The 24,390-nt window shown below is 44.9% G+C and overlaps 1 protein-coding gene across 1 annotated transcript in view; it reads left to right on the forward strand.

Annotated features, from left to right (window-relative positions):
* Window positions 1-9,590, forward strand: part of LOC142182744 (membrane-spanning 4-domains subfamily A member 4A-like) — a 35,087-nt gene extending 25,497 nt beyond the window's left edge. The window contains exons 6-7 of the mRNA XM_075257424.1: window positions 83-202; window positions 8,714-9,590. Of these exons, the coding sequence (XP_075113525.1) occupies window positions 83-202; window positions 8,714-8,950 (357 nt within the window). The 3' untranslated portion in view covers window positions 8,951-9,590. The remainder of the gene's footprint in view (window positions 1-82; window positions 203-8,713) is intronic.
* Window positions 9,591-24,390: the final 14,800 nt, after the last annotated feature.

Here is a 24,390-nt window from a genome sequence, read left to right on the forward strand (position 1 = left end):
TGGATACTTCTTACTGTACATAAGTGTCACAGCCCCTTAAATTTACTCTAGATTGACTCTATTATGATTTCTGTTCCTACAGCGCTATACCACCATCCTTATATTTCTATCTCTTACAAATCTCCTGCAATTTAGCATAACAGTTTCTCTTGCTACATTTGGAACTCGCTCTTTGGCTGTCATGTCTGCCTCAGCTCAAAAGGTATGGGATAGAAATGTTTTAGATTATTTTACATAATTGTTCATGTTGCATAAATATCCACTGAAGCTAGGTTCACATCCATGCTGTAGAAAATCGTCAGAAAGAAAAGTCCTGCACTGAGGACTTTATCATGGGTACATTCACACGGAGGAAAATGGTGCTGAATTTGGGGTGAAATCCATCTCAGATTCAGCACTGACTTCAATGGGAGGCTTTTTTTTTTTAGCACTGAATCTGAGACAGATTCCACATCAAATTCAGCACCATTTTCCTCCATATGAATGCACCCTGATAATCTATGGGGTTTGTAGGTGTTTTAGCAGATAGGCTCTCTGCCTGCCAGGGGACCCGAATGAGGGAGAGCCCAGAACAAGTGTGAACATAGCCTAAATACAGTTTTTGCTATGATGTCTCACAACTGATGGGTAAGTGTTGCCTTATGTGTTTTAAAAGCCATTATATTAGGGAATTGCAAGGTGGCTCAATGGTTAGCACTGCAGCCTTGCAGCGCTGGAGTCCTAGGTTCAAATCCTGCCAAGGGCAACATCTGCAAGGAGTTTATATGGTTTCCTCGTGTTTGCGTGGGTTTCCTCCTGGTACTCTGGTTTCCTCCCAAAGACATACTGATAGGGAATGTAGATTGTGAGCCCTATATGGGACAGTGACTGACAATATCTGTAAAGCGCTGTGGAATATGATGGCGCTATATAAGTAAGCCTAATAAATAAATAATAAACCTCCAAAGATGACAAGGCTTCTTCACTGTAAGGACTGTGACTCTGTGTGATAGCCTACACCAGTTGCAATAGCTGACAGCTTCAAAAAATGATCACTTGCCTTTGTACAGCAAAGTAGAGTTGAAGCTGATGTTACTTTACAATTCTTGTTTCCAAATCTTGGAAATCTATTTTGGCACTGGAAAAAAAGCTTCCTAATTAGGAAGCCTAAGAATTCCTAATTATTTTTGGTAAAAACAGCTTTAAAAAAAAAGCCAGGCTGTTTTCCTCTCCTGTAAAGTGAATGGGCTGAAAAAACCGCGTCGCGTTTTCGCGGCGGAAAAAAACGTGCGATTTTCGCCTCCCATTCACTTCAATTGCTTTCTTCAGGCGGAAAACGCCTGAAGAAAGGTCATGTCGCTTCTTTTCCTGCTAGCAGAAAAAAAAGCTAGCAGAAAAAAAAAACGCTAGCTGTTCACATAGGGCTCCATTGTATGGAAGAGGATTATGATGTAGTTTCCGCTGTCAAAATCCTCCTCCATGTCCCCGTGTGAACTAGCCCTAAGGGTTCATTCACACGGAAGAAAATGGCGCTTTATTTGTCACTGAATTTTCAGCGCTGAAAAAAAAAAAGCCTCCCATTGACTTCAATGGGTGCCTCTAGCTTTTTTTTCCACTAGCGGAAAATTTCACTAGTGGAAAAAACAGCTAGCAGAACCCAATGAAATCAATGGGAGGCTTTTTTTTCAGCGTGGAAAAATCAGTGTGGAAAATACTGCTAGCAGAAAATTCCGCTAGTGGAATAAAAAACTAGCAGAACCCATTGAAATCAATAGGAGGCTTTTTTTTTTTCATCACTGAAAATTCAGCGCCAAATAAAGCGCCATTTTCCTCCGTGTGAATGGACTTTAGAGAAGTGAGTGACGTCACTTGTCCTATCACACAGGTCCATGTTTATGGAAACGCTGTGTAAACAATGGGAGGTATAAGTTCATATAGCAGGAAAACACAGCAGCATTTCTAAAGCAATATATTTAGGAAAAGTCTTCAATTTACATAAGCCCTTTAAGGGCTCTGCTAATGTAAATACAATTACATGGGTAGGTAGCATAATAGATCATTGCCTGTGTACTGCAGGTTATATCATGCAATTTTCTGACATTTCTTATACTTGAGGAGTCATGGAAATATATTGAACTATGTAGTAACACATACTAATTACATTTTCCACATGGGTAGAAGCCCCCTTTATAGGGCCAATTCTACTAAAAAAAAAATGTTCTTCAATGGTTTAGAGATATAATGGTCAACTTATCCCTAAGAGTAAGTTCACATGGAGATTTTTGGTCAGGATTTTGAGGCCGTATCCGCCTCAAAATCCTGACCAAAATGGCGGCTCCTTGATTTCAAAGGGAGCTGATCAGGTTGGAAGAAACGGCTCCCGGAAAAAAGAAGCGAGATGCTCATTCTTCAGGCCGTTTCGCCTCGCGATTCGGCCTGAAGACAAACCCTCCTCAGGACTAGGCCCTGTCCACCCTTCAGGGTAAGTTCAGACGGAGTTTTTTGGTCCGGAACCTGAGATGGAGGCCGCCTCAGGTTCCGGACCAAAAACCAGGTAGCCGCGACTGAAAGCCGGTACACAGCCACGCACTCCGCTCCGGATTAGTGGAGTGGAGCTCCTCAGTGGCTCCCCTGACCAAAAATCTCTGTGTGAACTTACCTTAGGATTCCAAGATCACCTCCAGGTAATGCTAGGGAATTCCATAAAATAAGAGACAATATCACCATCAAAACTGCTCAATATTTTTGCAAGACATCACGTATTTCATGCCAATGAGAATTATATGTAGAAATAACTCTAAGATGAGTGACATCATTACTGTGTATACTCTTAAGTGTTATCACTGCAAGGATGTTATATATGTTAAGTAGCTGGACAAAAATCATGAATCTGCAGAACATGGGATTATGTAGATAATCTGTTTTCCCTTAGCCCAAACAGCGGCACAATATGGGGTATTCCTGCCCCTGTGTACTGTTTAGGACAGGTGGAAAGAATTTAATAAACTAACGGAGTCCCCTCCCCCTCCCCTATAAGAGGCCAGAAACACCCCCCCCCCCCCCCTCGTGTTAGCAAAAGAGTATAATAATTTCTATAGGCAATCCAACACATTACCATACATTCAGGGAGGGTAGCTTGTGCTGCTGTTTGGGCTAAGGGAAAACAGATTATCTACATAATCCCATGTTCCCCCTACGCCAAACAGCGACACAATATGGGGATTTAGCAAGTAAATTATCCGCTAGGGAGGGTGATCCTGGCAGACTGAAGACAAGACGGAACGCCCAAATGCCACCGCTTCAGAGGTGCGCCAGTCTAGTCTGTAATGTTTTGCAAACGTGGAATGCGAGCTCCAGGAGGCCGCACTGCATATTTGGTCCACTGAAAGTGACTGCCTCTCCGCCCAGGAGGCTGCCACTGCCCTCGTTGCATGGGCACGCAAGAACTCAGGGACCGGTAACCCCTGAGCCTGTAGAGAGAGAGAGATGGCCTCTCTTATCCATCTGGATAGTGTGACTTTGGAAGCTTTAATACCCTTGGTGTGACCAAAGATGTTTATAAGCAGATTCTCTGATCTGCGAAAAGCGCTTGTCCGATCCAGATATGTGCGCAAGGCTCTCACCAGATCCAATCTGTGCATCCTCTCTTCATAATCGGAGGATGGGGCCGGAAAAAAAGCTGGTAGGGATATTACCTGATTAATGTTTCCCGGCGTGGGTACCTTGGGTAGGAACCCACGGACAAATCTGAGTTGTACCCTGTCCGGAAAAAATAAAATATAAGGTTCCGAGGCTGCCAGAGCCTGTAATTCCCCGACCCTCTTGGCAGATGTGATAGCCAATAAAAAGGTCACCTTGAGTGAGAGGTATCTCAAGTCCACCTCATCCAAAGGCTCAAAGGGGGGATCACATAGCCCCTGTAGGACCGAGGCTAAGTCCCACTGTGGAACTGGGGCCTGAATTGGAGGGCGGAGCCGAGAGGCCCCTTTCAGAAATTGCTTAACCAGAGGATTCTGAGATAAACGTGTTCCCAGGTGAGCGGATAACGCCGAGACATGCACCCTTAGGGTGGCAGTTGTCAATCCCTTCTCCAGACCACCTTGTAGGAATTCCAGGACCGCCTCAGTGGAGGGACTCTCAATCTGTTTTTCCCCGCACCAGTCCTGAAACACCCGAAAGATTCTCTGATAACTTCGGTTAGTCGAGTCCGCTCTGGAGTTGGCCAAAGTCCTTAAGACGGCCTGTGATAATCCTCTGTCTCCACATACGGTGCGGTCAACCTCCAGGCAGTGAGGTTGAACCGGTTCAGGTCCTGGCAGAGCTGACCATTTAGAGTTACCAGGTTGTGAACTTGTGGAAGCCTCCAGTAGGTCCCTCGACTCATTGACATGAGGTGGGTAAACCATGCCCTTTTTGGCCAGAACGGCATGATCACAATTGCCGAAGTCTGGTCCTGCCTGAATTTCACCAATACCCTCGGGATCATCGGGATTGGAGGAAATATGTAAGCCAGCTTGAATTTCCATGGTATTGACAGGGCATCGATCGCCAAGGGATTGTCCTCCCGGTAAAGGGAGCAGAATACCTTCACCTTGGCGTTGTATTGGGTGGCCATCAGGTCCACCTCGGGGAGACCCTATCTCTTGGTAAGTTGAAGAAATATCTCTGGGTTCAAAGACCATTCTCCTGTCGTCACTAAGCCTCTGCTTAGCTGGTCCGCTAGAATGTTCAGATGACCTCTGATGTGTACAGCCGACAGTTGAGGTATGTTGTCTTCTGCCCAGCTGAAGATCAGATCTGTTACTTCCATGAGCGAGGGGGATCTGGTTCCTCCCTGCTTGTTTATATAGTGTACTGCAGTCAGATTGTCTGACCTTACTCTCACAGCCTTTCCTCTCAGGTTGGGGGCGAGGGCTAAGAGTGCTCGATGTATTGCCGTCAGCTCGCGCCAGTTGGAAGAGTGGGCTCTTTCTAGCGGGTTCCAAGTTCCTTGGACTAGGGTCTCCCCCAGATGCGCTCCCCAGCCTGAGAGGGAGGCATCTGTGGTCAACAGGGTCCAGGAAGTCTGGGCCGTGGACCTCCCGTCCTTGAGAAAAGACCACCAATTCAGTGATCGACGGGTCCTGATGGATAACTGGATTGGCTTCTGTATTCCCGAGGGACTGTGGTTCCATTCTCTCAGGATCTCGGCCTGTAGGGGGCGCATATGCCATAATGCCCACGGTACTGCCTCGATGGTCGCGGCCATGAGCCCTAGGACCTTCATCGCCGTCCTTATGGTGACCTTCCGGGTTCGGGTAAGGTGATCTACCGCTCGACCAATCTTCTCCTTGCGAGGAGGGGGCAGGGAGATCATCATGCTGAGAGAATCTAAATTGAACCCCAGAAATTGAATCTGAGTGGAAGGAACCACCACTGACTTTTGCCAGTTTACTAGCCAGCCCAGCTTGGTTAGGAAAGCCACGGTGATGTCCAACTGTGTGGCAAGAGTCTCCCTTGACTGAGCTTTTAAAAGCCAGTCGTCTAGATAAGGAACAATGAATATCCCTTGGAGACGCAGGGCGGCTACGACCGGGGCCACTACCTTGGTGAAGGTGTGGGGGGCCGAGGATATACCGAATGGGAGAGCCGTGAATTGGAAATGAAACAACTTTCCGCTTAGGTATACAGCAATTCTGAGGTACCTTCTGTGAGGGCCATAGATAGGTACATGGAGATAGGCGTCCCTTAGGTCTAGGGTGACGAACAACTCTCCTGGCTGCAGAAAGGGGAGTACTGACCTGATGGTCTCCATACGGAACCGGACTCTGCAGATATACTGGTTTAGATACCTGAGGTCTATGATCATCCGCCAACCTCCGGAAGATTTTGGGACCAAGAACACAGGGGAATAAACACCCTGACCCTGTTCGTTTGTAGGTACCGGTTCCAATGCAGCCTTGTCCACGTACTCCTGTACGGATTCTTCCAGATGAAGTTGCTTTGTGCCCTGAAGAGGGCGGGTCCTCACGTACTTGTCTGGCGGGTGGCTGGAAAAACTTATTCTGTACCCAGTACGTACTATCTGAAGGACCCAAGGGTCTCTGATGTGCTGAGACCAAGCTGGAAAAAATAGTGAAAAGCGACCTCCTACCACCGCGGGCCCGCGGGGCGGAGTGCCTGGATAGTCAGAAACCCTTCTTGGCTTCCTGGGAGGAGCCCCGACCGCTGCTCCTTGCCTGGTCACCGGAGTGTCTGCGGAACTGGCCTCTTGTAGCTCCTCTGGATGGACGATAGCCTCGAAAGGGCCGTTGTCCCCTTCCTGCGGGTTGAGGGAGATTTTTCCCTTTGGAATCGGCGAGCCCTTCCATGATGCGGTCCAATTCTGAACCAAATAGCCTGCCCGGCTCAAAGGGAAGAGAGCAGAGGTTAAATTTTGAGGCGTTGTCTACACGCCAAGGTTTTAACCACAATGGACGCCTAGCGCTGTTGATAATGCCATTGCTCTGGCGGCCAGCTTGCCTTGGTAGAATGCTGCCTCCGCCAAAAAATCTACCATCAACCCGATGTCAGAGATGGAGCCCAGTAAATCATCTCGGTGGACTCCAGCATCAGTATCTCTGTGTAAGGCTGCTACACTGGAATGGAGCTTGGTAACCACTTCCGTAGCTGCTATGCCCACCGAAGCCTGGGCCGAGGAGGCAGAGTAGATCCGTCTCAAGGAACCCTCGGTTCTACGATCCAAAGGATCTTGTAGATTGGAGCCATCCTCGGCAGGTACAGCTATGCATTTGGACAGCTTGGCCACTGCCATATCTACTCTGGGCGGAAGACCCCAGGTGCTGTGCTGTGCCTCGGAAATTGGAAACAACGCCCTGAATCTTCTAGAGGCATTAAATGCTCTTTCTGGGCGCTTCCACTCTGCTTCCATTCTTTTGGTCATTTCCGGATCTGCCCTGAAGGATTTTAGGGATCCTGTGGGGCTTTCCGCTGTGGGCTCAGAACTTGGATCTCTGGCCCGTATGATCTTCAGGAGCTTGGGAATTTTCTCCACCGGGAATAATGCCTTTACAGGCTCCTCAGGTTCCTCATCCGAAGAAACCTCATCAATAATTTGCAACTCCTCCAAAGGGGGGAGGGAGGGCTGGGAGAGCTGGGGAGACTCCAGCCGCGGTCTTTTAACCAATTGTGAGATGGAAGCTCTCATCTCCTTCATGGAGTCCTCCACGAACTCCTTGACCCAGCCCACCACGTCCCGAACAGAAGTTTCTTCCGACGGGGGGGCTCTGCACCCGCGGCAGCACTGGTACTCATAGCCGTCGGGTAGAGGGATTTCGCATTTTCTGCATGCCAGGTGTCAGCGTTTGGACGTGGCTTTCTTCCTGGGGGACTCCCGGGTGGAGGAGGAAGATGACATCTAGGAGAGGAAAGGAGGACAAAATTAATCCTTTCCCCCCAACAGCAGTGCCCCCACCCCACATCAGTCATGCCCTTCAAACCTTGCAGGTGAACAGGGAGCTTAGACAGAACCCAAGTACACTGTGAGAAGTCAGAGCTTGCATGCAGGTTGCAGACAAGCACTGACTAAAAGGTCCTGCCTGTTTAAATAAGAGAGGGGGCGGAGAGGAGGAGGAGGAAGGGGAGGGACTCCCCTCTGAATTCCACCCGCCCCCAATACAAGTCCCCCCATACAGGTCCCCCCCCCCAGAGGAGAAAAACCAGGGGGGGGGTGTCATAGCAGCCGGGGGGAGCAGATCCATGCCCCCCCCCCCGAGCAGATACAAGCTCGTCTGCCCGAGATTTTGGGCCGGCCGCGCGAGCCTGAAGACGGGACGGCGCATGCGCGACAGCCCGAGCCGGAGTGAGTCCGGCGGAAGCCTCCGCCGGAAATGAAGGTGTGGAACAAAGGTTCCACTTCACCCAGGGAGCCGGACAAAGGGCTCCTAGGAAATGCAGAGGACGCCGTGCGCCCACAGCAGGGAGAGAAAGGACGCCTATTCTCCCCAACACCTACCACCCAGGTAGGTAAAAATACGCAAACTAGGAGGGGAGAGACAGAAAGCTCTCCCCCCCCACCTGTCACTGTCCACAGGACAGAAAAAAACACGAGGGGGGGGAGGTCTTTCTGGCCTCTTATAGGGGAGGGGGAGGGGACTCCGTTAGTTTATTAAATTCTTTCCACCTGTCCTAAACAGTACACAGGGGCAGGAATACCCCATATTGTGCCGCTGTTTGGCGTAGGGGGAACCAGCTTTTCTGCCTTCCTGATCACTGTATACATAATGGTCGCACAGTCATGTGACCTAGTCTCAGAGGACTTAGATCAGATAATAGTAATAGCTGTAAGGCTGCATTTTACCCCCCAGGAGAAATAAGAAATATATATTAAAAAAAAGTTTAAAAGCCCCCCACCACCTCCAAGGTCTATTATGACCTTATATATGCTCAATGTGTAAAAACAAACAAAAAAAACAACAAATAAAGGCCACTACCACACCCACATCACTGATAACAACGTAGCTGAGCACGGAAATCTCTCCTGTATTTTGCATACGCTTTTAAGCACAGGAGCACGAGATTTCAGTGCTGAGCTACATGAAGAATGGTGAATGAAGAGGGGACGGGCACCAGCAATAGATGGGTGTACTTGCCAATGACTAGAAAAGTGAATGCCCCCTGTAGCTCCCATAGCTTAATGGATGGCATGGGTGATAGACTCCTTTAAACATTTACTAATATTGTTTATTCTTTTCAGACCTTGTCAGACGTGTTTGTCGTCCCCAATCCATACATTGATGTCATGGCAAATTCAGCTTCTCAACAGTCATTTCAGCCAGCAAGATCACATTTATGGAGTGCTGAAACCAGATTTCCCCACGATTCTTACCAAATGGACATAAGAGGATTCCAGGTGGAACCATCACAAGTCACACCTTTACCCATGAGAAGTTCCACACAGTACGTGTTATCAAACCCTGACTACCGGCAATAATGGCATGTTGTGGTGACCAATAATATATGGAACAACTAAGAGCGTCACATCAAAGTAAAACACTGGCACTGGAAAATAAATCTTTGAAATAAACTGCAGGACGGAGAATCAAAGTAGTCTACAGATACCTGTCGCCCATACTAAGAGCCAAATTCTTGTCATATTTCCAATCACCGCTTTCTCATGAATAATTTCAATGGGATTCAACAAAAGAATTTATAGTCATTATTGGAGCAGCAACAACATTGTGTCAGGTTTCATCGTCTGTATTAGTCTTTTTATTCACTCAGTTATCCGAGGAACAAATCATTTTGTTGCAAAAATCAGTAATTCAAAATATTTCACAGATTTAAAAGATTATTGGGAGATTCTGATGGAGCTTTTCTCAGGCCCAGTTCACATCTGCTTTCGGCAAAACTGTTCGAAATCAGTTTTTGAAATCTTCAAAAACTGATTTTGAACTGTCCAGATTAAAACCCTTTGATTTCAATGGGTTTTAATAGTAATCTACATGCTAAAAATAAGGATTCCAGTTTTTATTAACATTGAGGTCTATGGAAAACGGAATACAGACTGATGCTAGGTTCACACCTGCGTTCAGCGGTTTCCGTCTTCTGCATGCCAGAAGTCGGAAAGCTCAGACCGGGTCCGGCCGTGAGCGGCGGTGAGCGTTTTATGCTCTCCGCCGCGAAACCGTTTTTTTTAATCCGGACACAGAGTACTGCATGTCCGACTCTGTATCTGGATTATGAAACCCGGTTTCGCGGCGGAGAGCATAAAACGCTCACCGCCGCTCACGGCTGGACAGCTTTCTCACCCATTCAAATGAATGGGTGAGAAAGACTCCTGCAGGTTTCCGTCTCCTGCTCTGTTTTATGCAGGAAACGGAAACCTGAAGTACGGAGTGCCAGCGCAGATGTGAACGAGCCCTGATAGAAATCAGTTTGTGTCTGTTTTGCAATCCTTTTTTTTTTTTTGCCTTCTGCGTTTGCTCAGCATGAAGAAGGGGGAAAAAATGGATTAGTCAAAAACGGACACAAACGGCGGGTTCACCTCTGCGCCCCGGTCTCCGCTTTCAGGTTTCCCTCTTTTGCCGACAGAAGACGAAAACCTGGCAGACAGTGTCTGGCCGTGAGTGCCTGTGAGTGTTTTGTGCTCTCCATGGCGAAACCGTTTATTTTACCGGACACAAAGTCCGGCATACCCGACTTAGTATCCGATTAAAAAAAAAATTGTGGCCGCAAAATTACTCGTGCAAAATTATGCACGTTATATGCCCGTAATGACCCATTGAAATGAATGTGATCTGTTTTGAGCGCTCACATTCTGACACGTGCCAGAATGCAGGCGCATTAACTCCATGTGAACTGGCCCTTACAGCAATATTTACTCTCATCAGGATTGTGGGAATATTTAGAGCCAAAGGAAATTCTCAAATGTTAGATTTCATATACACAAAATGTACAGTGCTTTAACAATAAAAAGATGTAATAATAAAAGACATACATACAAACAATGCAAAATAAAAATGGTATAACGTACAGATCTGTTTGTTTAAGTCTGGTGGTGGAGCGCTGCATGAGAAGGACAGGCACACACCCCACACTAGGTGTGGCTCCAAAGGATCTGACAACGAGGTCATGGTTCCTCATCCCAACTTACTTTCCTAAACTTTGCACCTGTGACTGGGCAGATATAATTTTCCTTGTGGGAAATCTAGGGCTTTTGATCAGTAAGGCTCCGTTTTCGCGGAGTAACGCGCCACTCATTTAGACATGTAAACATGTGTCAGAGTTGAGGCACTTCAAAACAGATCCCATTGACTTCAATGGGTGCTGGCTTACGCACGCTACACATTGATTTCAATGTGTAGCGCGCGTAAGCCGGCACCCATTGAAGTCAACGGGATCTGTTTTGAAGCGCCTCAACTCTGACACGTGTTTACGTGTCTAAATGAGCGGCGCGTTACTCCATGAGAACGGAGCCAAAGCTTTCAGATGAGTTGCAATTTCTGCTATGATCAGCAAATCTGATTGCTAATTAGAGTGACTACATGTAAATTAGCACCTGGGAGTTTTCTCTCTGTAGCCCAAGCTACGTATTGCGCATTATAACTACTATAGAAAATACACAGGGGCCACGCTCACACATCGAAGCAGAACTCATGCAACTATGAACACAAAACTTCACAGAAAAGGACCAGATATAGCCACGCAAACAAATCAAATAACCCTTAACTTCCAGAAGGAACTACAAACGTTCAGTATAAGATACGGTCTGACTAGTCCCTCTGGGTGGTAGTTAAAATGAAAGATTTCTGACAAATAATGTTGGTTCATCAGGAGACAGTCAACACATCAATGCATAAAAACAAAAAGGTTCAAAATCTAAAAAACAAAAAAAATAAAAAAAAAACACTATACTCACAGAAAAAACACACTCTACTCATAGAGTGTGTTATAATCAAGATTTAGTGGCAATTTGTTGTCAGATGTCCTTCATAGAAGAGAAGATATACAGCATAAGAAGCTCACATCTTATAAAGGATAAGTTCACACAGGAAATTTTTGGCCAGGATTTTGACGCGGAATCTGCGTCAAAATCCTGCTCAAAAAACCGCCTCCCATTCACTTGGGAGCCAGTCAATGGGAGCCAGTCAATTCCTTTTTCCACGAGCATTTTTTTCCCACTAGCGGAAAAAAGAAGCAACTTGCCCTCTCTTCAAGCGGATGTCCACCTTGTGACATTCCCTCCTGACTAGGCCCATTCATTTGGGCCTTATCCGGAGCGGAATGCCGTGACTGGATGCCAGTGCACTGCACCAGCCACAGAATCCGGTCAAAAAACTTGTGTTCCCGTGTGAACCCGGCCTAAGTCTGGTCATGAAGACATCCATGTTATTGAGGTAGCTAAAAACACCAACACAGTGTAGTAGTATTAAGATATCCAAAACACATGGTATAGTGAGTAGGAGAAGAACATGCTGCCACAGGCTATACACAAGTAAACCGGCATAAATAGAATAACTCCACTCTTTAGTCCACCTTTCATAAAAGTAAACGCCATTCAGACTAGCCGTCTGCAGGAAAAAACACCTACAGAAGGCAATATAGAGAGTATGTAAAAAGGTTAAAGGGATTCTACCATTAAAAATCTATTTTTCTGTGGCTAACACGTCGGAATAGCCTTTCTTCTGACGCCTGCGCAGTTGGCTCTGCCACTGAGACACTAGTAGAGCCGACTGCGCGCAATTGCGGCCTCGGCACTATGGCCGCGCATGCGCAGTCGGCTCTACTAGTGTCAGAGCTGACAGAGGTGAAGCCGCCGAAGAAAGACGAAGAAAGAAGGGGAGGATCCAGCAGAAGATAGAGGCGGCGCAGGATCCTGTTCTCGGGCAGCGGTGGGGACGCCTTCATCGCACTTTCAGCGTTGGGGCCCGCCCCCATTGCTGCCAAAGAACTCATTTACATACTGGTAAAAACCGGTATTACTAAGGAACGTCGCGGCGGAGATCCCATCTAAAGGTAAGAGACGAATAGCCTTTCTAAAGGTTATTCCGACGTGTTAACCACAGAAAAAAGATTTTTAATGGTAGAATCCCTTTAAATGTTCTCTCTTAGTAACACTTACCGTATATACTCGAGTATAAGCCGACCCGAATATAAGCCAAGGCTACTAATTTTACCTCAAAAACTGGGAAAACTTATTGACTCGAGTATAAGCCTAGGGGCTGAAATCCACCATTGCAGTTAATGTCTGGTCATGTGCATTACAGCTTAGTAACTCCATGGGCCTCATAGTAATAGCAGTTAACCCCATCATGTCCCTTACATTAACCCCTGTGTGCCTCACATAAGAGTTACTGATATGTGGGACATATGGAGGTAATAATTAGGTATCTTCATAATTGAGGTCCTTCATTAGTACCCTCATGTGTCTCACATATTAGTAACCCTTATATGGGGCACACAGGGGTTAATATGAGGGACATGATGGGGTTAACTGCTATTAATCTGAGGCACATGGAGTTACTGAAACTAAATTAATAACCCCAAATGCCTTACATTACAAGGAATAGTAACTCCAGCAGGTACCTGTGTTTTACTTTCACTTTACTGTAGCTTCCTCTCCTCGATACAACAGACATCTTCTATAAGACACAATGAATCCTGCACATAATGGCCACTGACGTATCTGCAGGGTACATGCTAAATCCTAGTGGGCTAAAGGACTTCGTGACCATGTGATCAGACTCTGGTGTGGGTGGAGCTTATCAGGACAGTGCCGAGTTACACAGGAAAAGGAAGCTGCAGTGAGTGGAGACTGGAAGGTAAGATGGAGGGAAGAGACAGCATGTGTAAGCAAGAAGGGGGAAAGGGAGGTTCATGCCGTGTGTTAGCATGATAGGGGGGTTCAGGCTGTGTGAGCAAAATGGGGGAATGAGCGTGCTGGCTTTGTGTGAGCAAATTGGGGGAGTAAGCTGTGTTTTAGCAAGAGGGTGACATGGGGTTGCAGGCTGTGTGTGAAAAAGAAGGAGGGAATGAGGGGTTCAGGCTGTGTATAAGTAAGAGGGTGATGCACGGTTGCATGCTCTTGCTCACACACAGCCTTCACCCTCATTCCCCCCTCTTGCCCAAACACAGCCTGCGCCCCTATTCCCCACTCTTGCTCGCGCACAGTATGCTGCCCCATGTACCCTTCTTGGTCACGCTCAGCCTACGCCCCTCTACGTCACCCTTTTGCTCACAAACAGTCTATAGCCACATGTACCCGTCTTGCTCGCGCACAGCCGGCACCCCAACTCCACCTCTTGCTCATGTACAGCCTGTACCCCCATTCTCTTGCTCACACAGGGTGCACCTCCATTCCCTCCTCTGGCTTATGCACAGCCTGCACACCCATGTAGACCTATTGCTCACTCACAGCCTGCACCCCCACTGCCGCTCTTCCTCACACACAGCCTGTACACCCAAGTATCCATCTTGCTCACTCACAGCTTGCACCCCACATTCCCTCTTCTTGCTCACATCCACGTTACCCTCTTGCTCACACGCAACCAGCACCCCCATGTCACTCTCTTGATCACACTGCCTGCAATCTCATTGCCTTCTCTTGCTCACACACAGCGTGCACCCTCCATTCCCCCTCTTGCTCACTCACAGCCTGCACTGCCACGTCACCCTCTTGCTCACACAGTCTGCACCCCCACTCCTCCTCTTGCTCACTCACAGCCTGCACCCCACATTCCATCTTCTTGCTCACAGCCTGCACCCTCCACATCACCCTCTTGCTCACACACAACTTGCACCATCATGTCACCCTCTTGATCACTCGTAGCCTGCACCCCCATTCCCTCCTTTTGCTCACACAGCCTGCACCCCACATTCCCTCTTTTTGCTCACACAGCCTGCACCCCACATTCCCTCTTTTTGCGCACAGCCTACACCCTCCACATCACCCTCTTGCTCACGCACAACTTGCACCACTGTCACCCTCTTGATCACACATAGCCTGCACCCCCATTCCCCCCTCTTGCTCACACAGCTTGCACCCCCATTCCCTCCTTTTGCTCACACAGCCTGTACCCCACATTCCCTCTTTTTGCTCACAGCCTACACCCTCCACATCACTCTCTTGCTCACGCACAACTTGCACCCCCATGTCACCCTCTTGATCACACACAGCCTGCACCCCCACTGACCCCTCTTGCTTACACACAGCACGGGGTAAGTGGGGTTGCAGGCTCTGTGTGAGCAAAAGAGGGCATGGGGAGCACTTTGTGTGAGAAAAAGAGGGGGATGTACAGGATGCTTGAGAAAAAAGAGGAGATGGGGGTGCAGACTGCCCAAGATGGAGAATTGGGGTTGCAGCTTGTGTGATAAAAGGGGTACTTTAAGGGTATAGCTCTGTGTGAGAAAGGCAAACAGGGTTCAGGCTGTGTGAGGTGACAGAGGGACAGGATATGTGATAAATGGGTCAGTCTCATTAAGGGAACACTTAACATATGGGGGGGATATTCATTGTTTTACATGGGGCTTGTTTCTCTGCTGTCACATCAAATTCCTGGTTTTTTTTTATATATATTTGACTAAAAATAAACCTCAAAACAATGTTTAACTAGGTTTTTTGTTTGTTTCTAGGTTTATATGAGATCTCATATAAACCTGGTGTGAAGACCCCACTACAAGATCATTAGGTGCCAGTGCTCTAGACCAAGCGAAGTGCCGCCTAGTGATCAAATGTCTTAACCGGGCACCTCCAAATAGGCAACACTTGTAAAGGTTTATAAAATAAGGCTTTGTTTGGAGCCTTCAGTAAAAGTTATTTGATGGCCCCCTTAGTGCCCCCACACTCAGGAGAATGTCCCTTTCAGTGCCCACATGTAATATAATGGCCCCACAGCAACCAACATGTTATATAATGGCTCTTACTCTGCCTCTACATGTATGCAGCCTGCAGTAGAAGTGCCAATATTTTGTAATGCATTACATTAGGGATCAGACTCCCTGGGGTTCAAGACCCCCAGGGGGTACACCTGGGTCTGCAAAAAAAATGCCCTATGTACGCCCATACACTGAATTAGGAAAAAAAAAAGTTATGGGTGTCATAATATGGCGACTTTAAGAAGAAAAAAATTTTGGCACAGTTTGGGATTTTTGTTAAGGGGTTAAAATGTAAATAAAACCACATAAATTTGTTTTCTCCGGAATTGTACCAAAACATAGAATACAGGTGACATGTCATTTTTGGCTACAGAATAAATACCATTAAATCAAAGCCCGTAAAAAAGTGCACAAATGCAGTTTTTCTTAAATTCCACCCACTTCTGAATTTTTTTTTCCTGCTTCACAGCACATTGTACAGATTAAAAAAATAACACCTTTATGAAGAACAAATTTGTCCCACAAACATTAAAGGAGTTGTCCAGGATAAAATGTAATTCCTATACTAATATAAACACCCTCCCCCCCAACTCCTTTCTAAATTACATAAATTATCAAAAATATATATTTACCCCTATCCCTGGGGCGGTCATGTGACTGCCTCTGGGACATTTTCTGGCTACTGGTGACGTTCTGTTTCCGGAAACAGAACGTTAGTACTACTCCCTCCACCCCCATCATACTTACCTCTCTTCCTTCTAAACTTCCTCCTGCGGGATGTCTCCTCCCTCTTTGCTGACAATCCACCTCTACTATGCAGGTGTGGGAGCAATAGCCTCCCATGCCTGCGTTGTAGAGGTGGATTGCCGACTGCAGAGCAAAGAGCAGCGGCAGAGTCAGAAAAGAGGGAGGAGCTGTCTCGCCGGAGGAATTCTGGAAGTAAGAGAGAGGCAAGTATGATGGGGCGGTGGGCTAAGTTAGTTGGGAAGGTCTAGTAGTGGGCGGAATAGCTAGAGAGACGGAGGGGGAGGTACAGAGAGGGAGATAGTGCGAGTCAGCCTACACGTACCATGATGCATTTGCTAAGGCTGGTTCACATCTGTGTTCAGTATTCCATGTGGGGAGTCCGCATGGGGATGCCCTCTGAACAGAATATTGAACGCATTAAAAAGCGATGAGCAATGAAACCACACGGACCCCACAGGCTATAATGGGTTCTGTGTATTTTCCGCACGAATCATGCGGAGAGAAAAGTGCTGTTTGTATGATTTTTCTCTCCACATTTTTCAAGTGGAATAGGGGACAGAGACCCCCAATGGAAATATTGCAGGTGTGAATCGACCTATTGCTAATAACAACCAATCCCAGTGCAGTGTAGGCGCGGCCCCTCAGGATCTGACACTAGCTGTTACCCCGGCCCCATGAGATGTCCATTATCCTATTAATATTATAAATGTGAAAGTTTGTGGGTTTGTGAGTTTTGGATGTTCGGATGTTTGTTCCTTAATCACGCAAAACCCGCTCCACCGATTTGGCTGAAATTTTCCACAAACATAGCTAATACACCCGATAGCGCAATAGGCTACTTTTCGTCACAATAGCGCACATACGTTTGTGCCAGGACCCCCACAAAACCCAAACTCACACCACCATCTCTGCAATCTCACACATTTTGGACCATAGCAAGCCACAAAATTCCTATTACCCTCTACAGCTTAGCCCCTAACCCCACACAATCACATATACATATACTTTACCACTTTACCCCTCACCTTAACGATACTCCAGGAGGCTCTCTTTAACACTCCGGAGCAGCCATGTTTGCCGACCCCCACCGCTCTGACAATCCGCGACACCGCCCACCCATGTCAATACCCCTAGGTGGTCTAATAAATCCAAAAAAAAAAGTTTTAAAAAAGTAAAAAAAATATAAAAAAAAATTAAAAAGGATTAAAAATTCAGATCACCCCCCTTTCCCTAGAACACATATAAAAGTAGTTAAATACCGTGAAACACATACATGTTAGGTATCCCCACATCCGAAATTGCCCGCTCTACAAAGCTATACAAATATTTTTTCCTGTTCAGTAAACGCCGTAGCGGGAAAAATGGTCAAAAGTGCCAAACCGCCATTTTTTCACTGTTTTGATTCTGATAAAAATTTGAATAAAAAGTGATCAAAGCAATAACATTTCCCGAAAATGGTAGAACTACAAAGTACACCCGGCCCCGCAAAAAAAGACGCCCTATACATCCCCATACACGCACGTATAAAAAAGTTACGGCTGTCGGACTATGGCGACTTTTCAAAAAAAAAAAATTTTAACACAGTTTTGGATTTTTTTTAAGGGGTCAAAATGTAAATGAAACCATATAAATTTAGTATCCCCGGAATCGTAACGAAACACAGAATACAGGGGACATGTCATTTTGGTTGCACAGTGAACACGGTAAAACCAAAGCCCGTAAGAAAATCGCAGAAATGCATTTTTTCTTCAAATCCACCCCATTCTGAATTTTTCCCTGCTTCCCAGTACATGATATAGAATAAATAATGGTGGCATCATGAAGAAAAATTTGTCCCAGGAAAAATTAAGACCTCATATGGCTCTGGGAGCGGAGAAATAAAAAAGTTATGGGGTTTGGAAGGAGAGGAGTCAAATCAAAAAATGCCATCGGCGGGAAAGGGTTAACTTAAAATACTTCTGTCCCAAAGTGACTATGTAAAGTTTCTCACGATACCGTATAGCAGCTCAAATACAAGTTAACTTCAACACAAAAGTCTCACGTATTCTCTGAATTATAACAAAAACAAGATACAAACTTACATTTCATATCCCATCCCTTATACACACTACAAAAACCTTACCCACGCCTGTATATACCCACTTCTACAATCACCGCAGACGAAGTCGCGGGTACCAGCTAGTTAAGTATAAACTATATAATCTTCTAACGTGATGTGGTCTAGAATTCCCTTCCCCTGCATATCCCCTTCCTATTCCCATTCCTTGTTATTTGGGTCTTCCCCTCCTCCTCGGTCTTTCTTTTGCAGGCTTTTAAATTTTTTTACCTTAACCCCTTAACGACCGGCCCATAGGGAATCTACGTCGGCAGTGACAGGTCCTTCCTGACTGCCCTATAGGAAAACTACGTCGGGCAGTCAGGGAAGGATTCCCTGTCAGTGCCGACGTAATTGGAGCGGATCTTAGCTGTATCTTACAGCTAAGACCTTGCTCCATAACCCCCCATTGGAGGGGTCTCCAATGGGGGGGGTTTAACCCCTTCAGTTCCGTGATCAAACATGATCACGGAACTGAAGCGGTTCCGTGATGGTGCCGGCGGTATCGGCACCCCCCGCGGCAAGATCGGAGGGTGCCGATATTCAAAACATGCAGTCTGGGGTCTGGCCAGTGACCCCAGACTGCCTGAGCCCCCTGTTACCTGGTTGAGCCTGCCCCCGTTGTCAGGAAGCCATGCGATGCGTCTACATCGCTTGGCTTCCTGTTACAGACTGGAGACACGTGCAGCCTGTGTCTCCTGTGTCTCCAGCCTGTAATACTGATTCAGCAATGAAATCATTGCTGAATCAAGTGTCCTAAAAGAGACACATAAAAAAGTGAAATTAAAAGTGAAAAAATAAATAAATAAAGCTTTTGAAAAAAAATGAATAAAGTTATAAAGCCCCAAAAATCCCCTTTTTTCTATAGAAAATGATTTATGTAAAAAAAACCTAAAAATTAATAAAAACAATACATATTTGGTATCGCCGCGTCCGTAACAATCTGTACAATAAAACTGAAATAATATTTAATGTATACGGTAAACGTCGGGGAAAAAAACGGAAAAAAACCCGCCGGAAGTAGTGATTTTTCACCATCTCACCTTAGAAAATATGCTATAAAAAGTAATCAAAAAGTCATATACACCTGACAACAGTACCAATAAAAAGCGCAGGTTGTCTCGCAAAAAATAAGCCCCCAACCAACACTGTCCACGGAAAAATAAAAATGTTACGCATCTCAGAAGATGGCGATGCAAAAATCACTGATTTATGTCCCCAAATGTGTTTTTGTTCTGCAGAATTAGTATCGCATAAAAAAATATTATAAATGAGGTATCGCCGTAACCGTACCGACCCGCAGAATAAAGGGAACATGTTACTTATACTGTACACTGCACGCCGTAACCGTACCGACCTGCAGAATAAAGGTAACATGTTACTTATACTGTACGCTGCACGCAGTAACCGTACCGACCCGCAGAATAAAGTTCACATGTTACTTATACTGTACACTGCACGCCGTAACCGTACCGACCCGCAGAATAAAGGTCACGTGTTACTTATACTGTACGCTGCATGGCGCAAAATTTAAAAGGGAAAACTCAATGCCAGAACTGATTTTTTTTAAAAATCCAGCAAAAAAAGAGTTAATAAAATTTACTCAATAGATTGTAAGCACCCAAAAATGGTGTCATTACAAAATACACCTCATCCCGCAAACAACAAGTCCTTATATGGCCACGTCACCAGAAAAATTAAGAAAATATAGCATCCAGCAATGTGAAGACAAAAACCCGCAAAAATCGCCAAATCATTAGAATACAACTGGCTGCGGCTGTGAGCGAATATCAGGGGACACCCCATATTTACACCTTATGAGGGAACGGACACCAGAAATGACCCCCAAAGTGACCCCCAGAGTGACTCGACCAATCATAGGAGCTACTGGGACATAGTAGGGAATTTGGTGTCTGCAATGTCCTCCGCACAGCTTATATATTCCCTCTTCACCATCCGCTGTGCAGTCACGTCCGGGATACTAATACTCACTACACCCCCTGATAAATTCTTTGAGGGGTGCAGTTTTCAAAATGGGGTCACTCCTTTGGGGAATCCAGTTTTCTGGTACGTTATAGGCTCTACAAACATGACATGGCGTCCAGATACCAAACATCTGAATCTGTACTCCAAAACCCTCATCGCGCTCCTTCCCTTCTGCCCCCTGCTGTGTGCCCAAACTGCAGTTTATGCCACAGGTATGACACTGGTGTACCCGGGATAATGGACGTAATGTCATATGTGGGTATAAACTGATATTAGGGCACAGCTGGACACAGAAGGGAAGAAGGGTTATTGGGTTTTTGGAGCACAGACGGTTTTGTTTTTGGATGCCATAACACTGTTGCAGAGCTGAAACGCCAGTAAAGTGGAATCCCCTGATATGTGACCTTATTTTGGAAACTACACCCCTGAAGGATTTATCCAGGGGTACAGAGAGCATTTTTAACCCCCAAGTGTTGCTATAACTTATTATCCATAAATGAATACGAAGCTGATTGTGAGGAGTGAAAATGACAATTTTTCCAGGAATACGTCATTTCAGTGCATAATATGTTGTGCCCGCCTTGTATCAGAGATGAACGCTCTGACAGCTGTTGTGCCCGGGATACCCGCTTACCAGTTTTTGGAATATCTCTGCTGACATAAGTTGGGCACAACATATCGGGCACTAAAATGGCGAATCTCTGGAAAAATTTCATTTTTAACTTCTCATTGTCAGTTGCGATTTCATTTCTGGAAACTAAATAAATGCAACCCTCAAGGGTTAAAAGCGCTCGCTACGCCACTTGATAAATCCCAGCAGTGGGGTAGTGTCCAAAATGGGGTGACATGTCTGCAGATTCCACTTTATTGGCAATTCAGGGTCTTTGCAAAAGTGACATCCAAAAACCAAACTGTGCGCCAAAAAACAAAATAGCGCTCCTTCCCTTCTGTGCCCGGCTGTGCCCAAACAGCCTTTCTACCCACATATGGCATTGAGTCCGTTATCCGGGGTACACCAGTGTCATACATGTGGGCATACACTGCCATTTGGGTACACAGCAGGGCGCAGATGTGAAGGAGTGATATGTGCTTTTGGAGTGCAGATTTAGATTGTTGGTGTTTGGACACCATGTCACATTTGCAGAGACCCTAAAATTGCCCCTACAAAATGGGGTCACTTATTGGGGAATTCCAGTTTACTGGAACCTCCAGGGCTCTGCAAAAACATCATGGCGCCCAGAGGGTCCCTCTAAATCTGTACCCCAAAAACTAAAAAGCGCACTGCTCCTTCCCTTCTGAGCCCTGCTGTGTTCCCAAGCAGCAGTTTACACCCACATATATAATTTTTTGACCCTCGGGATGGCCCCTTAATAGTTTTAGGAGTGCAGGTCTCTGACAACACAAAGTGGGTGCAATGTATTGGGCACCGAAATGGCAGATTTCTTTCAAAATTTTCATTTTGTACATTAATTTTTGGGAAGCATTTTTAGGCTCAGAGTGATAATACACCTTGATACATTCTTTGATGGGTGTAGTTTTTAAAATGGGGTCACATTTGAGGGGTTTCTATTCTATTGATACTTTAGGGGCTCAGCTAATGCGACATGGCACCTGAAAACTATTCCAGGAAAATCTGCTCTCCAAAACCCAAATAGCGCCCTTTCCATTCTGAGCCCCACCATGTCCCCATACAACAGATTATGGCCACATATGGGGTATTGCCGTGTTCAGGAGAAATTGTGTAACAAACTGTGGGGGCTTTTTCTCTTTTAACCCCTTGTGAAAATGAAAACTTTGGGGATAAAGGGACATTTTAGTAATTTTTAACCTACACATCCCAAGGTTAGTAAAATCTGTGAAAAGGCTATAGGGTCAAATTACTCACTATACTCCTCAATTAATACCTTAAAGGGGTCTAGTTCATAAAATGGGGTCATTTATGGGGGGTTTCAATTGTTTTGGTAACGTAAATCTTGTTTGAATGTGCAATGGGCCTAAAATATCTGCAAGCAAAATTTGTGTCTTGAAATCCAGTTGGTGCTCCCATCTTTTTGGGCCCTACCGTGCGTCCGTACATAGGATTAAGGCCACAAAGTGTACATTTTTGAACACGGGAGAAATGGGGCCATCTATTTTGGGGTGTTTTTCTTTATTTTCATGCCTTGTGTGCAAAAAAACTGCCTTTAAAATGACTCTTTTGTGTAAAGAATATGACAATTTTTTATTTGACACAAATTCTTTTAAAACCTATGGGGTCAAAATACTCACTATACCCCTCAATGAATACCTTAAGAGGTCTAGTTTATAAAATGCGGTCATTTATGGGGGGTTTCAATTGTTTAGGTAACTCAAATCTTGCTTGAATGTGCAATGGGCCTGAAACATTTAGAAGCAAAAATTGTGTCTTGAAATCCAGTTGGGGCTCCCTTCTTTTTGGGCCCTACCGTGCGTCCGTACATAGAATTAAGTCCACAAAGTGTACATTTTTGAACACAGGAGAAATGGAGTCATCTATTTTGGAGTGTTTTTTCTTCATTTTCATGTGTTATGTGCAAAAAAAATGCCTATAAAATGACACTTTTGTGTAACAAAATGACATTTTTTTGTTTGACGCAAATTTTCTAAAAACTTATCAGGTCAAAGTACTCACTATACCCCGCAATGAATACCTTAAGGGGTCTAGTTTATAAAATGAGGTCATTTATGGGGGTTTTCAATTGCTTTGGTAACTGAAATCTTGTTTGAATGTGCAATGGGCCTAAAATATCTGCAAGCAAAATTTGTGCTTTGAAATCCATTTGGCCTTCCCTACCGCTTAGGCCCTACTGTACGTGCGTATATAGGACTAAGGCCACAAAGTGTACATTTTTTAACACGGGAGAAGTGGGGTGATATATTTTGGGGTGTGTTTCTTCTTTTTGATGTGTTGTGTGCAAAAAAACTGGCTTTAAAATGACACATATTTGAATAAAATGAAAATGTAATTTTTTTCATCATTTGTAATAATTCTTGCAAAACAATATTTGTTTGATCAAAATGCTCCCTATACCCCTCAAAGAATACCTGAAGGGGTCTAGTTTTACAAATTGGGTCATTTAATGGGAGGTTCTGTCATTATGCTACCTATTCCTGTCTGCAAACACAGCTTGGTACAGGAAAAATCACATACTCCAAATTTCCAAAATTTGCTTATAAACTTGATAAACTTCTAAATTGTCTAAATTACTCAAATATGCTAAAATTATTTCAAATATGCTTGAAACACAAAAGGAACATTTGGAAATATATAACTAGTAACTTTTTTGCCCTGTATTATTGTGCATATGTGAGATATCGCAGCTGAAAATGGAAAACATTGAAAAAATTTCAATTTTCAAATTTCAAAATTTTCAGCATTTGCAAGTTTTTTAATAAATTTACACAAGTTATATCAGTCTAATTTTACCTTCTCAGTAAAGTACAACATGTCACGAAAAAACAATATCAGAATCGCTTGGATGCGCTATACTGTTACAGAATTATTCACTGATAAAGTCACACAGAGCAAATTTCCAAAATTTGGCTTGGTCATTAAGGTCTAAAATAAGCTGGTCACTAAGGGGTTAAATTATGCTGTACATTATGGGGTTTTATATGTGATCTTTATTTGTATCCCTCCTGCACGGGGTTTCAATGGGACCGAGTTGTGATCAAGTCATGTGACTTACGTCATAGGGCCAATAAAATGGAAACGGTTTCCATGAGCATCACTGCAGCTCCAAACTGCTGATGAAAGCCTCATGGAATATAAATTGATCAGATAATCCATCAATAAAATGGACCAAGAACCTGAAATACATTGGTGCTATCAAAAAATATAAATAAATGAAAATAAAACATTTTTATATTTCAATAAAAAAATTAGATTTCTGTATATACAGTGTTGGCCAAAAGTATTGGCACCCCTGCAATTCTGTCAGATAATACTCATGTTTTTCCAGAAAATGATTGCAAGCACAAACTCTTTGGTATTAATATCTTCATTTAATTTGCTTGCAATGAAAAAACACAAAAGAGAATGAAAAAAAGTCAAATCATTGATCATTTTACACAAAACTCCAAAACTGGACCGGACAAAAGTATTGGCACCCTCAGTCTAATACTTGGTAGCACAACCTTTAGACAAAATAACTGCAAAGGAACCATCTAATCGGAAGTTTTGGAGTTGTCGTAACCTTCATGAACGTTTT

The sequence above is a fragment of the Leptodactylus fuscus genome, chromosome 10 (genome assembly GCF_031893055.1).
Source record: "Leptodactylus fuscus isolate aLepFus1 chromosome 10, aLepFus1.hap2, whole genome shotgun sequence".
Taxonomy (NCBI): Eukaryota; Metazoa; Chordata; class Amphibia; order Anura; family Leptodactylidae; genus Leptodactylus; species Leptodactylus fuscus.